Source organism: Solanum verrucosum, unplaced genomic scaffold (assembly GCF_900185275.1).
Source record: "Solanum verrucosum unplaced genomic scaffold, falcon-dt-bn FXZP01000208.1, whole genome shotgun sequence".
Lineage (NCBI taxonomy): Eukaryota > Viridiplantae > Streptophyta > Magnoliopsida > Solanales > Solanaceae > Solanum > Solanum verrucosum.
Genome location: NW_026020329.1, coordinates 3,354,869 through 3,371,515, shown reverse-complemented (window position 1 = coordinate 3,371,515; position 16,647 = coordinate 3,354,869). Strand labels below are relative to the sequence as shown.

Sequence of the window (16,647 nt, the reverse complement as noted above, 5' to 3'; positions counted from 1 at the left end):
AATAATTTCTGTGTATGAAAATACAATAACTGCTGTGGGAATTTCTCTAACCGACAAGCATCACTTAAGAGCTATAGTGATGATACGACGATCGACCTCACGCTGCCAGAGCATCTTACACCCGGCCAAAGGTATAAGACTTGAACTGCCTAATGGATCCACTAGTCTATCTGGAAAAGGGTTTATCTAAAAAGTATGACCCTTTTTCTACCCATGGTGGCTAACATGGTTCTATGGGGGCTGTGGGTTCTTTGAACACTCCCCCAATTCGTTGCTCGATACTACTCCCAAAAATGTACTGCTCTTATGTTTTTTAAAACATATGTCTTTCTGCTGATTGAGATAATTACTCAAAAACTAGCCCGAAGGCTCTTTGGAAATCTCAGTTTCCAACCTTGTTTAAATGTAAAAACATTTCTTTAAAACTTCTTTGGGAATACATAGTTCCCTAATAACTTTGAGAAATGAACTCAACTTTATGTTCTTGACTTAACTTGAAACTCTATATTCTTTACTCGACTTGAAACTTGAGCCTTAAAATGAAGTTAAAACGTTCAATAAAGACTCTTTAACAACTCTAAAGACTTGCTTGGACTTACTTCTTAACTTGCTTAACTTGACTCTAACTTCACTTGACTTTGATCCAAACTCGCCTCGAATTGAATCATGGATTCAAGGTATATGATCGCATGTTTATAGATGAGTTCGGGAGGTTTAAATGTACATTAGAGTGTTGGAAACAAGTAGGAAACATAGGTACAATACCTAGGAACATGCATGAGAAAGTGTGGAAAGAAAGGGAGAACATGGCGTCCTTGGCGCTCTGCAAGGCACGAAGCACCAGTCCTCGAAGCTCAGAAGGCACCTACTGGCACTCTGAGAGGTGCGCCGCCCCAAGGGCTGGACTTCAGAGTCCCCTTTGGGGCGTGCTGGCTGGCGCGACGCGCCAGACCCTTCCCCAGAAAACCCGACTTTTCTCCCTCTTTTCTCCAACTCTAAACCTCTCTAACCTCAATGGATTCAACCCCAAACACTAAGGATCATAAAACCCCCCAATATACTAGAGATTCAGCTCAAACACACAACCAAATCATGTCCCACAACTAACAATAACTTCAACAACACAATCAACAACATCAACAACACAACCCAACAACTTCAACAACATATCCAATCTTTCTCAATAATAATGATTTTGGTGTGTGGGGGAAAGGATCAACCCACACTAAGAACTCACATACCTAGTAGGGATCACCCCCGACGATCCTTGACGGAAACTCCTTGCTTGATCTTCTCTTTCTCCTCTTCTTCTCCTCTTCATTCTCAAGCCCTAGCTCTCACTCTTTTAAAATGGGACAAAATTATCCAAAAATCAGCCTAACACCACAATATAATCCCAAAAGAAATGGCTAGGGAAAAGACCAAAATGCCCTTAAATTTTCCGGACGGATTCCCTGCCAACTGCCCAACTTTCAAAGGGCATAACTCGCTAATACGAACTTGGGATCGAGCAAACTCGGCGGCGTTGGAAAGATTATTCCAAGGGATTTCCAAACATAACTGTAACTACTCCTAACTCATCCGGAGCTAGGAGTTATGACTGCTCAAAGTTGGCCAAAACTCACTGATTTCCACACTTAGCCAAATTTCTAATTTTTTTGAATTCCTTCCAAAAATGACTATTTCCGATTTTTAAGCCTCTTCATAGATATTTCAAATTGCCGGATGTTACAGTAATTATTGTAAACAACAAGGACACATTATCAAACTGTGTCCCACACATCCTCAAAATCGTAGGGCAAAGGCTTTTCAAGTTGGGATAAATGGTTCCACTACAGATAACTTGTCTTCAGTAGGACAAGTTCTTACTCCTGAAACGGTACAACAAATGATCTTGTCAGCATTTTCAACTTTGGGACTACAAGGTAATGATGTAATATCTAAATTTTGGCTTGTTGATTCTGGCGCTTCCAATCATATGACCAACTCAACTAATATACTTAAAAACATTCGTGAGTATAGTGGTCCAACACAAATTCAGGTTGCCAATGGTAGTAATTTATCCATTACCAAGGTTGGGGATATTACTGAAACTTTCAAGAATGTTTTTGTATCACCAAAGCTCTCCACTAGTCTTATTTCAGTTGGCCAATTGGTAGATAACAATTGTAATGTGAATTTTTCTCGTAATGGTTGCCTTGTGCAGGATCAGGTGTCGGGGATGATAATCGCAAAGGGGCCTAAAGTTGGCAGATTGTTTCCTATACATTTTTCTATTCCTCGTGTTCTAGCTTTTTCTTCTACCACTACTAAGAATGAGGTTTGGCATAAACGTCTAGGACATCCAAATTCTATTGCTTGTCTCATTTGTCCAATTTTGGATTATTGGGAAATAAAAATCAATTTTCAGCTTCTTTCTTTGATTGTTCTACTTGTAAATTAGGCAAAAGTAAAACTCTTCCTTTTCCTAATTTTGGTAGTCATGCTGCAAAGTGTTTTAATGTCATTCATATTGATGTTTGGGGCATTTCACCAGTTATTTCTCATGCTCATTTCAAGTATTTTGTGACATTTATAGATGACTATAGTCGGTTTACATGGGTGTATTTTCTTCGATCTAAATCTGAAGTGTTTTCCATATTCAAGAAATTTTTGGCTTACGTTGAGACTCAATTTTCCACATGCATCAAAATATTAAGATCTGATTCTGGTGGAGAATATATGTCTCATGAATTCAATAATTTTTTGCTTGAGAAAGGAATTGTATCACAATGCTCTTGCCCATATACGCCACAACAAAATGGGGTTGCTGAGCTTAAAAACCGTCATCTTTTGGATATCATTCGTACTTTATTGATTGAGTCCTCTGTTCCATCTAAATATTGGGTTGAAGCTTTGTCTACTTCTGTCTATTTGATTAATAGACTTCCATCTAAAGTGTTAAACATTGAGTCTCCATATTATTGTCTTTTTCACAAGCATCCTAGCTATCATAGTTTTCATACATTTGGTTGTGTTTGTTTTGTGCACCTGCCTCATTTTCAACGCAATAAACTCTCTGTTCAGTCTATTAAATGTGCTTTTATGGGCTATAGTACTTCACAGAAAGGATTTATTTGCTATGATCCAAGTTCTAACAAATTTCGTGTTTCTAGAAATGTTATTTTCTTTGAGAATCAGTATTTCTTTCCTACTCATATTAAGTCATCTTATGTTTCTCCTCTTCTTCCTACTTTTGAGGATTTGTCATTGTCTTCTAAGCGTTTCAAACCAGGATTTGTGTATGAATGACGTCGGCCAACTTTACCCCATCCTGAAACAGATCCGCCACCTGAGATTGCTCCACAATCAGAATCTGAGATTTTTTCAAGGTCTGCTCTTCTTGAGCCTCCTCGGCGATCTACTAGAGTGTCTCAAACTCCTAAACGGTATGATTTTTCTTCTACTTTATCCACCATCTCGATTCCAACATGTTACTCACAAGCCTCCAAGCTTGAATGTTGGCAAAAAGCAATGGAGGAGGAACTTTTGGCTCTTAAAGAAAATGACACATGGGACATTGTTTCATGTTCTTCAAATGTCCGCCCTATTGGATGTAAATCGGTTTATTCAATTAAACTTCATTCTGATGGAACTCTTGATCGGTACAAAGCTCGATTGGTTGTTCTTGGTAACATACAAAAGTATGGGGTGGACTATGATGAGACTTTTGCACCCGTAGCAAAAATGACTACGGTGCGAACTATTATTGCCATTGCTGCTTCACAAAACTGCTTTCTTTATCAAATGGATGTAAAAAATGTTTTTCTCCATGGTGATCTCAAAGAAGACATATATATATGAAACCTCCACCTGGTTTATTCCCATCACCTACATCAGATGTATGCAAGTTGAAGCGGTCTTTGTATGGTTTAAAACAAGCTCCAAGAGCTTGGTTTGATAAGTTTCGGTCTACTTTGCTACAATTTTCTTTTGAGCAGAGCAAATATGACTCATCTTTGTTTCTTCGAAAAACATCTACAGGTTGTGTTCTTCTTTTGGTGTATGTAGATGACATTATCATCATAGGAACTGATTCTTCACTAATCACTAGCCTCCAACAACAACTTAAATATTCTTTTCATATGAAAGATCTTGGTACTCTTACATATTTTTTGGGTTTGGAAGTTCATAATGTTGCTTCAGGTGTGTTTCTAAACCAACACAAATATACTCAGGATTTGATTTCTTTGGCTGGTCTTCAAGACTTCTCCTCTGTAGATACTCCATTGGAATTGAATGTGAAGTATCGTCGTGAGGAAGGCGATCTTCTTCCTGATCCAACTATGTTTCGACAATTAGTTGGGAGTCTAAATTACCTTACTATTACTCGGCCTGATATCTCTTTTGCAGTGCAACAAGTTAGTCAATTTATGCAAGCTCCCCGTCATCTCCACTTGGTGGCTATTCGTCGCATCATTCGGTATCTTCTAGGAACATCTACTCGTGGATTGTTCTTTCCAAGTGGCTTTTAGTGATTCTGACTGGGCGTGATGTCCTGATACTCGTCGTTCAGTCACTGGTTGGTGCATGTTTCTTGGAGAGTCATTGATATCTTGGAAGAGTAAAAAGCAAGATCGTGTGTCAAAATCTTTAACAGAGGCTGAATATCGATCCATGTCTACTTCTTGCTCCGAGGTTGTATGGCTTCGTGGATTACTTGCTGAGATTGGATTTCCTCAATCTCATCCTACTCCTCTCCATGCTGATAATACAAGTGCTATTCAGATTGCTACTAATCCAGTTTTTCATGAGAGGACCAAACACATCAAAGTAGATTGTCATTATAAACGAGAAGTTGTAGATAAAGGAATTGTTACTCTTCCACATGTGTCCAGTGACCTTCAAATAGCTGATGTGTTTGCAAAATCCATGGCACAGCAACACCATCAGTTTCTAGTAGGCAAATTGATGCTTCTTGATCCACCAACATTAATTTGAGAGGGGATGTTAGCATGGTGGACATCTAAACAATTGTATATATTAATGTAATTATGTAGTGATATAAAATAACATGATCAAATAGATTTGTTGTAGAATCAAAGGAATAAATATTGTGATAGATTAGCTGATTAGGAGGGATAGCAAAGCAGATTTAGAGGGATTGAATAGCATATTTGTAGAGATAGAATAGCTGATCTTTAGGAATAGGAATGACGGATCTTTAGGGATGTGTAATCTTTATTCTCTCTATAATGGAAAGACTCTCACTTTGAGAGGCATTCAGCAAAACTGACACATCAGTCTGATCATCTTTGTCTTCATCAGTTTGATCATCCTTAGCTAGCTCGGAGAGTTGAGAGGCTTCATAGGAAGTGTCCTACTCTCTCAGCCATGAGTTGAAACTGAGGTATGACATTCTCAACCATCTCATGCTTAATGCAACCATTCACTATCAACCCATGGAAATCTCTGACATTGCCACATACATTCTGAAGAACCTCATATTGAGTCACTCCAGGAAACATTTTTTCAGCATGATTCTTGGATAGATGATAGAGATTCAAGAGGAGGAAGTCCAATTGCTCATCCATCATGGTGGCATCCGATTTAGAACGATGATGCGAGCTGATACAGTCATCCATATTACCGGCGAGGCTAGTAAGGACATATTTACACCCGAATTTGTTGCCATCATCATCCAAAATTGGTTGAAGCAGATTCTCAACCTCTTGTGTTTTTCTAGTCATTATATCTTCAAACTGCTCCAAATCGGAATAAGAAAGCTGGATATATGTACAAAGAAATGTCAGCTTCAATTTCAGCTTTTCAATTAGATCCACATCAACAGCCTTTTGATCTTCTTCATTCTTTAATCTCTCCATGAAATCCAGAACATTGTCAACGTCCTTGTGAAGAGCAAAAAATGACACCTGCCAAAAGACCAACTGTTATTCTCCTAGTCCTATTAAATTTACGAAGCCACATTTCTACCATGCTATATGTTATTCTACTTAGGCACCTACCATACCGATGAGTTGTTTGCTTCCTCTATTGTAGCTTTTATGGTTCCCCTTTTATACTCATATGCCACTCATGTTCCCTCCTATGTTATGATTATGATTCTATTGGACGTCCTGTTTCTCTTTTAGTTATGTTTCATGTTTCATTCTGCCATATTACATACCGTACAATTCCTATGTACTTATTGGTGATCAGCTCCATTGGTTCTTGAAGCATAATATGTCCGTTCAGTTGGTTTTTTCGATTTCTCTAGGCATCTAGTGGGGTTTATCGACAATTTGGTGGTTAAAATTTTCCATTTCTCAAGGAATGCATTTTCATTGCAGTAAGATTTTTTAAAATAACTGCTGACATGTTATATTTCAGTGCCCAAATATTTGACTTTCCGATGAATTATACTTTCTGGGTAACTAACAAACAGTTCAGTGAATTTAATGATTCAAAAGTTAATTTTGTGGCTATATTGATACAGCACATAAGGTTCAGTGAATCTAGTAAGACGAAAATTAGTTTTTAGAATTTTACATATACACAAGTAAAGTTCATTGATCATGGGTGAAATTAACTCGAGAATCTACGTGCAGTATTTTATTTTATTTCTACTTTGAATTTGATTATATATTATAATAAGATAATGATCCAAGTAAATATAAGATACCTCTTAGTTGCTTCTTTCCATGACAGTAATTCTCCGGATCTGATGTAGATAACAAGTTTAAGCACACACTTATAATCTGATATGGGTGTTGTCTGTTTGTGTGTATGACTATAGTCCTTCCAACAAAGTATTTATTAGGTTGATAAGATTTGTGTGGAGGAGAAGATAGTAAGAAAATCAAAAAAAATATGTTTGAACAAGTCAATCAGTCAGCTGACATTGGGACTGTACAGGCATTCATTCTCAACTAGAAATATTAATAGCTGAAAGGATGAGCTATTTAAGTTGTACTATATGGCTTGTTTACCCAGAGTAATCTAAATTGAATTTGTATAGTGTCGTCAAACAAATAATGATACTAACTCACTATATGAAAGCAATGTTCAATAATAATGAGCAAACCAAAGTAGTAACTCTTAGCATGATATTTTACAACACTGGATGTCCATTAGTAGATAATATGCCTAGTTAAAACCTTACTAGAAAAATCTCGTGATCTCTCTAAACTGCTTTGGTTGCTTGTTATTTTAGTAACCTCATCTGCTAAGAGTTAGAAGGATCATATCATCTACTTAATAGTTCAATCATCAAACACATTGTAGACATCTTTTAACATTACCAATTTCAGAACAGTAAAAAGGTGTAAGATCCTGTTGGTGCTGCCAATTTATCCTCTAGAATATATTTGATTTACTTTTTGTTTCCAAGTTATATTCATTCTTTTTAGGCATAACACATTAACAAGACCCTTAACTAGGCTTCAGAAAACAACTATGACCTTTAACTTGTACACAAGTATGCTTGTCTGCCACAAAGGAAACATATAAGAAAGTTAATCAAACTTTCAATACTCTCCGTTTGTAGTCAATGAAGTGGTTGAGATTCCTAAGGTCTTAGGTTCAAATCCCGAGGTAAAAACACCAGATGATTCTTCCCATCTGTTATATCATTGGTAGACAGAGTTACCTAATATCTTGTTGCTAGTGGGAGGTGACATATATCCCGTGGAATTAGTCGAGGTGCGTGAAAGTTGACCCAGACACCACGGTCATCCTCATCTTGCTCGGAGAGTCGAGAGACTTCAACAGTCTGATCATTCTCATCTACCTCGGAGAGTTGAGCATCTTCATGAGTTTGATCATCCTCACCTACCTCGAAAAGTCGAGAGTCTCCATCATTAATCTGATCTCCTACTCTCTCAGCCATCAGTTGAAGCAGAGGTAAGACATTCTCAACCATCACATGCTTAATGCAACCATTCACTATCAACCCATGGAAATCTCTTACGTTGCCATATACTTTCTGAAGAACCTCATATTGAGTCACTAATGGAAACACCTTTCCAACACAATGCTTGGATAGATGATAAGAGACCTAAACATAATCTTCACCTTTTGACATAGAATTTCTTAATTGTATTACAATCTAGAATCTAACCACAAAGCACACAACTTGCAGAAGCCAATACCCCAAGTATCAAAAGAAGAGGACTTGAACACACATGTACAAAGACTTTAAGATGTGTTTTAATGATGGTTCAGGTATATTTTTTTTTTTATCATTAAACTCTAAAATTTACATTATATATTACTGGGAAAAGACTCAAATATGTGATCGAACTTTCAAAAAAGAACCATCTATGTTATCCGTTAAAAATTTGGTTCATCTATGATATTTTCGTTTGAGAAAAGACTCATCTATGTCATTATGGATTAACGGAAAAACCATCCAATTTTCAAAAATTATTTTGTCCACATGGAGATGATGATTCGGCCACCACATCATTATTATTAAAAAAAAAAAAAAAAAATCAGCTAAATTTTTTAAATCCATTTGAATTTACCATTTTTTAAGAATAAACTATAAACGCACCCAAATTATAAACACCCAATGAATCCTTTACAGAAGAAATATCAAAGAGGGAAGTTTTGGGTAATAAATAGCTGCTTGAGTGAACTGGATAAATTCGTGAAAACAAAAACCCTTTCTGATTAGGGATGATAATGGCAGTGGTACCATAAGTAGGGACTCACAGAAGACTGTAAACGACTGAATTTATCAGAGAAACACATATATTTTGGTTTCTAAGCAGACAGTCTTAGAAACAAATATAATCCCATGTATGTTTCAAATATAGTCAAATTTGTTTATAACAATGATATTTCTACTTAGTATTCAAAAACAGACAGTTCAGTTGAGACCTTGATCAAACACATTGTAGACATCTTTTAACAAGAATCAGAATAGCAAAAGAGTGGAGAAAAGCCTGTTCACACATAATTCTTAAGAGCTACTTCAATAACGGGATATTCTTCCGGCCAACAACTTGAAGCTCGTCCCCTCCCCTCATATCTTCAGTGTATTCCTTAATCGTGAGAGCAGAATCTTCAAGTTGAGGGCTCTTTACAAGTTTGATAATTTTCAATGAATAAATATCCCCAAAACTAGGCGGAATCTCCTCAAGCTTACGACATCCCCACAGTTTTAATTTCTCAAGCGCGGGAAAGGATTCCTCTCCAACCTCCCACTTGGCAAGAGTCACTTTATTTAACGTCAAGCATTTGAGATTCTCAAAGGTGTCTTCCTTCCCCATGTTCCATTCTCCCCCCTCAATGATTGTACGATAAAGGAACAACTCTTCAGGGTTGGGCAGTCTCGCTATTGTTGATAGAGAATCGGATGTTAGAGGAAAGTGATACAGCTGCAAACATTTCAAACTTGAAGGGAAGTGAAAATCCCATGGCCGATTTGTGGCTGGAGAGGACCCACTGTCATTTGTGTTTGAACTTTCAAAATTTACAGTGAGGTCTTCTAGTTCAAGTTAGGCAATCCAGTTTCGGGAACCAGTATTGCTCTGTTGAATAATCCAATGATTCCTTGAGATCAAATTGAAGCAATTGAAGATTGGGAAGCCTTTTGAAAATATCCTCTGTATCTTTCCAATACGAAAGCACGAGTTTGTGTAAATGTCTCAAGTTCTCTAACTTTGTGTCCTCTGCTATCAGTATTGATTCGTCTGCATCCATATCAAAGAAAGAACAAGCAGTCATGACCAGCACTTGCAACTTTACAAGATCCCAAATTCTCGGTAATAGTATCAGGGTTGATTCTTCGTTATCCACCCACATGATTTCTAGATTCCAGAGGCTTGAGAAAGACAATAACTTCTGTCCCAATTCTTATGTACCTCAAATGATTCAACATGCATATTTCATCCAGCAAAGAATCTTTCACCATGATAAAAGAGGGATCCAGGTACAACGTGCTCTAAGAAGCCTCAAGTGTCTTAGGTGAAATGTATCAAAACGACAGTCTCCAATTATCCCCAAAGAATACATGTGTTTACCAGAAAGGCCTTTCTCATTTGAACCAAACAGGACAAAATTGTTAAGCCCAAAGAACTTTCTGTTGTAATGAATGTTCACTATACGTGGCATCAAATTTGAAGAAGAAGATAGAGAACTTGAACTTATCTTGTCAAACAACTTTTCCTTTCTTGCTTTTATCAAACAAAAGTCATGCACAAGATCATGAAGTTGGCAAGTAGGGTAATCACCTATCTCATTGAAAAAAATTAACAAGCTACTGGAAATTAAGTTATCCAAATAAACCTTCATCACCTCTTCCACACTCATTTTCTCTGTCTGTTCCACAAGTCCTTCAGCACGCTATACATCTATTAACTCAGAGATTATTATAGGTCTGTCCTTTGGAAAACTTGCAAGGTAAAGAATGGCTTTACTTGATGTAGTAAATGGACATAACTTAATTCTATAACCTTCATCACTTCCACTTCACTGTTCAAAATAAAGGAATCAAATTAGTTTGAACTTCTAGCCACACAGTCTTTTTCTTTTCCCTCCCAGCAATGACTCCAGCAATCAGATCCACCACCAAAGGAAGCCCTTTACAATTATGGGCTATTACTTTACCAACATCCAATAGTTCATCAGGGCAACTCTCGTTTCCAAATGCCCTTTTCTCTAATAACTCCCAACTTTCTTCGGGTTTTAGCAATCGAAGGTTAAGAGGATCAATGTATACCTTTCCATGCAAAGTCACTTCCTGTTCTCGAGTCGTCACAATGATTCTACTTCCTTTCTTAACTTCTGGAAAAGGTCTTGTTAACTCATCCCATGTAGTAGTAACCCACACGTCATCTAAGACAATAAGAAACCTCTTTCCATACAGTTGTCTCCGTAGCTTATCAGCAACATCAAGATTCTCACTCAATTTTGAATTTGAATCACTAACTTGATTAAAAATTGTACCCAACAACTTCTTCTCGTCATGTTCTTGGTCAACTGTGCACCATGCACGAAGGTCGAAATGACTAGAAACTGACTTATCATTGTATACTTTGTACGCCAAAGTAGTTTTACCAGAACCCGGCATACCAGTGATCAAAATGACATCTGTCGGTCCACTGGTGAGCTTTCTCATTAGCTAATTTGTCTCCTCCTCGAAACCTACAATTATTTTACCAGCCGATGATGACTTGTTTTTAACTGGCTTCATGGGAGTAGTGGCGGACCCAGGATTTTCGTTCAGGGGGTTCGAAAAATAAAAGTATAAACGTGTAAATAAGCCAAAAAAAATAAATTTCTATGAAGTAGTAGTATATAGTTTATAGGTACAAAAAGTTAGTTTCGTTACAAGAAATCTGAAACTAACATAAGTGATTACAGTGAAACAAAAAGTTAGCCCTTTAAAATATGTCAAATCAACAATAGAATATTATGGGAGATGATTTTAATATTTGAGTTTTGAGTGTTGGGAAGAACAAGAAAGTGATTTAGGGATTTGAAAAGTGAAAAAGTTATTAGCTTTTAGGAATGGGAGTATGGGACCCTTGAATTTTTTGGGTTTAACACCACATTTTAGCACTTTTTATTAAAAAAAAAAAAACTTAAAAAAACATGAAAATTGAAACTGGAACTAAAAAAAAAAAACTGAAAGTAAAAAACTAAAAAAAAGACGCTAACCCCAGGGATTCGATCCCTGGACGTCAGGCTTAATATTGAAGGGAGCTACCGCTGGGCTATCTCCTTCACCTTGTCATTGAGGGGGTTCAAAATATATATATCCACATAAATCCAAAAAATTCACCTTATATATACAGTGTAATTTTTTATCGAGGGGGTTCGGGTGAACCCCCTCGACAACACGTGGGTCCGCCCCTGCATGGGAGAGTTCACAACGATGAGACCTCTGTTCTTGGGAATCTTCTCATGTAAATCTGAGACCTCTTCTTTGATAAGCTTGATCTTCTTTATGGTAATGGGAAGTGAGAAAATAAGATGTAAGAGACCATTGTCTCGAACAATAATTGAATCAATGACATTTTTTGACTCATATGCCACATTTAAAACACGTGCCCAGAGATCTTTATACAATCCTTGCTCAATATTCGCAAAAAAAGATCTTATGAATTCCAAGTCTTCTTTCACCAGCCCAATTTGTTCCTTTATCAAAGCAATTGAATAACCATTAGAATCTAGCAAATCATGTAAGTGTATGTGTAGTAGATGCATGAAGAGGGGTCCATCACTCATGGGGAAGCAACATTGAGATGAGTCCGGGGCTTTCAGATAAACATGTTTGAGATCTTTCTTGAGGAGTTCAATATTTTCCTACAAGTCTAGAGTGGCACGATTTGTCTCATCGGTACTCTCTTTATTCCTTGATTTCTCTTCTAAGTCGCTAACAAGAGTTGATACCTCCCTGGTAAGTTCTCCAACACGAGCCAATAGATAAAAAAGTTTGTCATGATGAATAGAGTCCGTTTGCATATCAAAAAGAATAATTAATAGGAACTCAATCATGACATAAATGTTTCGAGCCCTAAAACTGCTAGGGGTAGTAACAGTTACCATGTGCTCTTGTAAATGAATAGGCTATTCCCGAAGAATAGGCTATTCCCGAAGAATATTCGGAGAGGTTTCTAGGAGCTGCTTAATGAAGCATCCAACTTTTTCTGAAGTTGAAGCTTTCAAATTTGTATAACATGTGTATCCAGATCAATTGGAATAATCTTCAAGAATAGATGAACTAGCTTGAAGAGACGAGAAATTCTATCAATATGATCATCCCAAATGAAGTGTCCTACTCTCTCAGTCATGAGTTGAAACTGAGGTAAGACATATTCAGCAATCTCGTGCTCAACGCAACCATTCACGATCAACCTATGTAAATCTTTCATGTTGCCACACACATTCTGAAGAATCTCATACTGAGTCACTATTGGAAACTTGTGCTCAGCAAGAAACTTGGATAGGTGATGGAGATTCAGGAGGAGGAAGTTCAACTGTTCCTCAGTCATGGTGGCGCTTGATGTAGAACGATGTTGTGAGCTGATACAATGATCGATATTATCCCTGATGCTAGGAAGGACATGATGCATGTCGTATTTACACTCAACGTTGTTGTCAACATCATACAAAATTGATCGAAACAGATTCTCAACCTCTTGTCCTTTGACAGCCATTACATCTTCAAACTGCTCCAAATAGGAATAAGAAAGCTGGACGTATGTACAAATAAATGCCAGCTCTGATTTCAGCGTTTCAATTTGATCGGCCACGTCAACAGCATTTTGATATTCTTCATTCTTTAATCTCTCTAGGAAATCAAGAACATCGTCAATGTCCTTGCCAGCAGAAAATGATTCCTTCCAAATAATCAAATGTTATTTTACGTGAATTTGAAGAGCCATCCTTTAGGAATATCTTATGAAAATTCATGTTATCTATTTGACCTAATACTTCATCTAAAATTATCGGATACTTGTTATATACTTTATCTTCTACTAAAAATTTCAAATAACACAAATTAAGCGATGGGAAAAGGTCCAGATATACCCTCCATTAAAAAAGTTGAGTGACATACCGCAAAGTTGTTTGCTTCCCCTTTCTCTCTTTCTCCTTCATTTTCCATGACTCTTTAAGTTTCACTGCTCAAATTCTCCGGATCTGATGTATAAAAAGTAGATAAAAACTCTATCACGAGAAAAACAAAGAAAGAAGCATACAATTTCATAAATAAAACACACTTTAATTTTAGTTATATTATTAAAGACGACTAACCTTTTTAGTTGATGAGATGATTGTTCTACTCCTGTCTGTTTTTCTCCTGTATTCCAAATAGAGATGTCCCAATATTAGTTGATGAAAAATCTCACATGGTTTTTATCTGTTTTTGTGTATGACTATAATACTTCCAACAAACTATATATTAGGACATAGGCATTCATTGACAAAGGTTACACATTCAAAATCCAACACAAAATTCACCAATGAAATAATACAACAGATTTTTCAAATTGACAACTCAAAACAGCCATATCAGAGTTGTCCATCACTATATAGTATCCTTTTGTCACGATCCAAACCGCCGTGAGTGACACCCACACTAATCCTTCGGTGGGAGAACCCCAAACTAACCTAGCTAGTAAGCATTTAAGAAGCAAAATCATAATATAAGATGCTAGGAAACAATTTAAAACAATCAAAGAATCAAGTTCTCATAAACTCATTCATTTAATAAAATCTTTTGCGGAATTTAACTCCCTAGAACCTGAAAGTCATAGTACCAAAACTCTAAAGTATCTAGAATAAAGGGGATGCAACCCCAACCAGAAAACATAAGTCTAAAAGTCTAAAAAAATAATCGGAAAGAGAAGAAGAAACAAACCAACAGTTTAGTGGAGACTTTGATCAAACACATTGTGGGCATCTTTTCTACAAGAATCACAACAGCAAAAACAATTGTGCAAAAATGAACAAGGACCTGTTTTGGTGCTTATCAATTGATCGTTGGTCTAATCAATTTTGAAATATGTTTTAATATATAAATTGTGATAGTTTAAATAGAAAAAAAGAATTGTTGACTCGTGAAAAAATGATAGTTCAGATATATTTTTGATCTTCATTCTAAAATTTACATCATATATTAATGGGGAATAGGCTTAAATATACGAAATTTGAAAAAAAAAATCTCATCTATGTCATTATTATAAAGTTTGGCTCATCTATGATATTTTCGTATGAGAAAAAACTTATTTATGTCATTATGGATTAATGGATTAACAGAAATCCATCTGATTTTGCAAGACCATTTTGTCCACATGGCGAACGATGATTTAATATTTTCTGTGAAGAGTTTTGAGTGATAAATAGTTGCTTGAGTGCACTAGACAGTAAGTTCGTAGAGTAATTTGGTTCATAATTGTACTAATACCAGCTAGGTAATAATAGTTGGACTATAAGATATAGACAACGAACAAAATGGGAGCTTCTTAGCTCAAGTTATTTTAGGCTCAATTAATCAAAATCTTTTAAGTGTTGCAATGTGCTTCAGAATAACCTGTTATAATTTATATATACATATTTTTTTAATCTAAAAATATTTTTATACAAATAAAATGATGACAAGAAAAAGAGCATAAAACAACACATGTTTATCTACTCAAATTCTACATAATATTCACAAATAGTTCAGTTGAGACATTCATCACTTACAGACATATTTCAACGTCGGTGTCAATTTCCGCCTGGCTGATTCGGTCAAGGAGGACTAACTCAATGGAATTCATAACCCTTTCAATCTTCTCCTTATTTCCTTGGTCGGGCAGCAGAGTTCTCACTTCCAGGAAGAGATACATCAGGGAGGATGGTTGCTGAAAGCAAAATCAAATAAAAACATGACAGCTGAATGGGTTAAAACTATGTTCAACTAGGTAATCCACGCAAACAAAAACCCTTTCTGATTAGGAATGATAATCGCCATGGTACCATAAGTAGGACTCACAAAAGACTGTAAACGACTAAATTAATCTGAAAAACACACATATTTTGGTTTCTAAGCAGACACTGGCTTAGGCCTTGCCGTCACTCAAGTTTGTCTTCTGTTGTTTAACAATTTTATCCTCATGTAGAGTTAACTGCAACAACAACTATATTTGTAACATAGTTTTTTTTCCATATGTTATGTTCAAAGTGAATCCACAATGTCAAATTTGTATATCAGAAGCACCAAAGAATAAACCACAAATGTATATCTTGAAAGATATACAAAATCTTGAAAAAACTGAGATATAGAATAATTTTCATATAGTACAGAGAATCCTGATGTAGCCGGACTTGAAGAGTAAACACATGATATGCAAATAACTTGAAAGAACAAATCTTGGAACACAAAATGAAGAAAAAGGGAAGAAGTAATAAACACCTGAAGCTTGTCTTCTCACATCATATCTTCATTCAACTGTGATAATTTTTAATGAATAAATGACTCCAAAACTAGTCGGTAAATCTCACAATTCTGCAGATAAGTCGGACATATAAAAAATCATTTTCAATATATTGATCAAATGGCGCTTACAAAACATTATCCCACAATGTTGATTTAGACACACAAAAAAGAGAAGAAGAGTAGTTTATAAGATGAAAAAGGAAACAAAACCTATAACGATATAGGTCAAGGGCAGATGTATATTGTCGAGACATAATATAAGGCCATGTATATTTCAAATATATTTCTCAAACTTGTTTATAACAATGATATTTCTACTTAGTATTCAAAAACAGACAGTTCAGATGGACTTTCATCAAACACATTTTAGACATTTTTTAACAAGAATCAGAACAACAAAAAATGGAGAAGAACCTGTTCACACATAATGCTACTTAAATAACGGGATATTCTTTCGGCCAACAACTTGAAGCTCGTCTCCTCCCCTCATATCTTCAGCATTTCCTTTACCTTCATAGCGGAATCTTCAAGATGAGGGCTCTCTACAAGTTTGATAATTTTCAATGAATAAATTTCCCCAAAACTAGGTGAAATCTCCTCAATATCACAACATCCCTCCAGTTTTAATTTCTCAAGCGCGAGAAAGGATTTCTCTCCAACCTCCCACTTGGAAAGAGTCACTCTATGCAACTTCAGACATTTGAGATTCTCAAAGGTGTCTTCCTCCCCCATGT

General features: G+C 36.2%; 2 protein-coding genes and 1 pseudogene across 2 annotated transcripts in view; 1 reads left to right on the top strand and 2 right to left on the bottom strand.

Moving 5' to 3' along the window:
* LOC125836088 (putative late blight resistance protein homolog R1B-8) overlaps positions 1–7,900 on the bottom strand; it is a 29,445-nt gene extending 21,545 nt beyond the window's left edge. Inside the window, 3 exon segments of the mRNA XM_049515172.1 lie at positions 5,347–5,912; positions 6,011–6,039; positions 7,705–7,900. Coding sequence (XP_049371129.1) covers positions 5,347–5,912; positions 6,011–6,039; positions 7,705–7,900 — 791 coding nt within the window.
* LOC125835990 (uncharacterized) overlaps positions 1–16,647 on the top strand; it is a 154,656-nt gene that overhangs the window by 120,619 nt on the left and 17,390 nt on the right. The gene's annotated exons all lie outside the window — the stretch shown is intronic.
* Positions 8,934–16,645, bottom strand: LOC125836087 (putative late blight resistance protein homolog R1B-23; annotated as a pseudogene).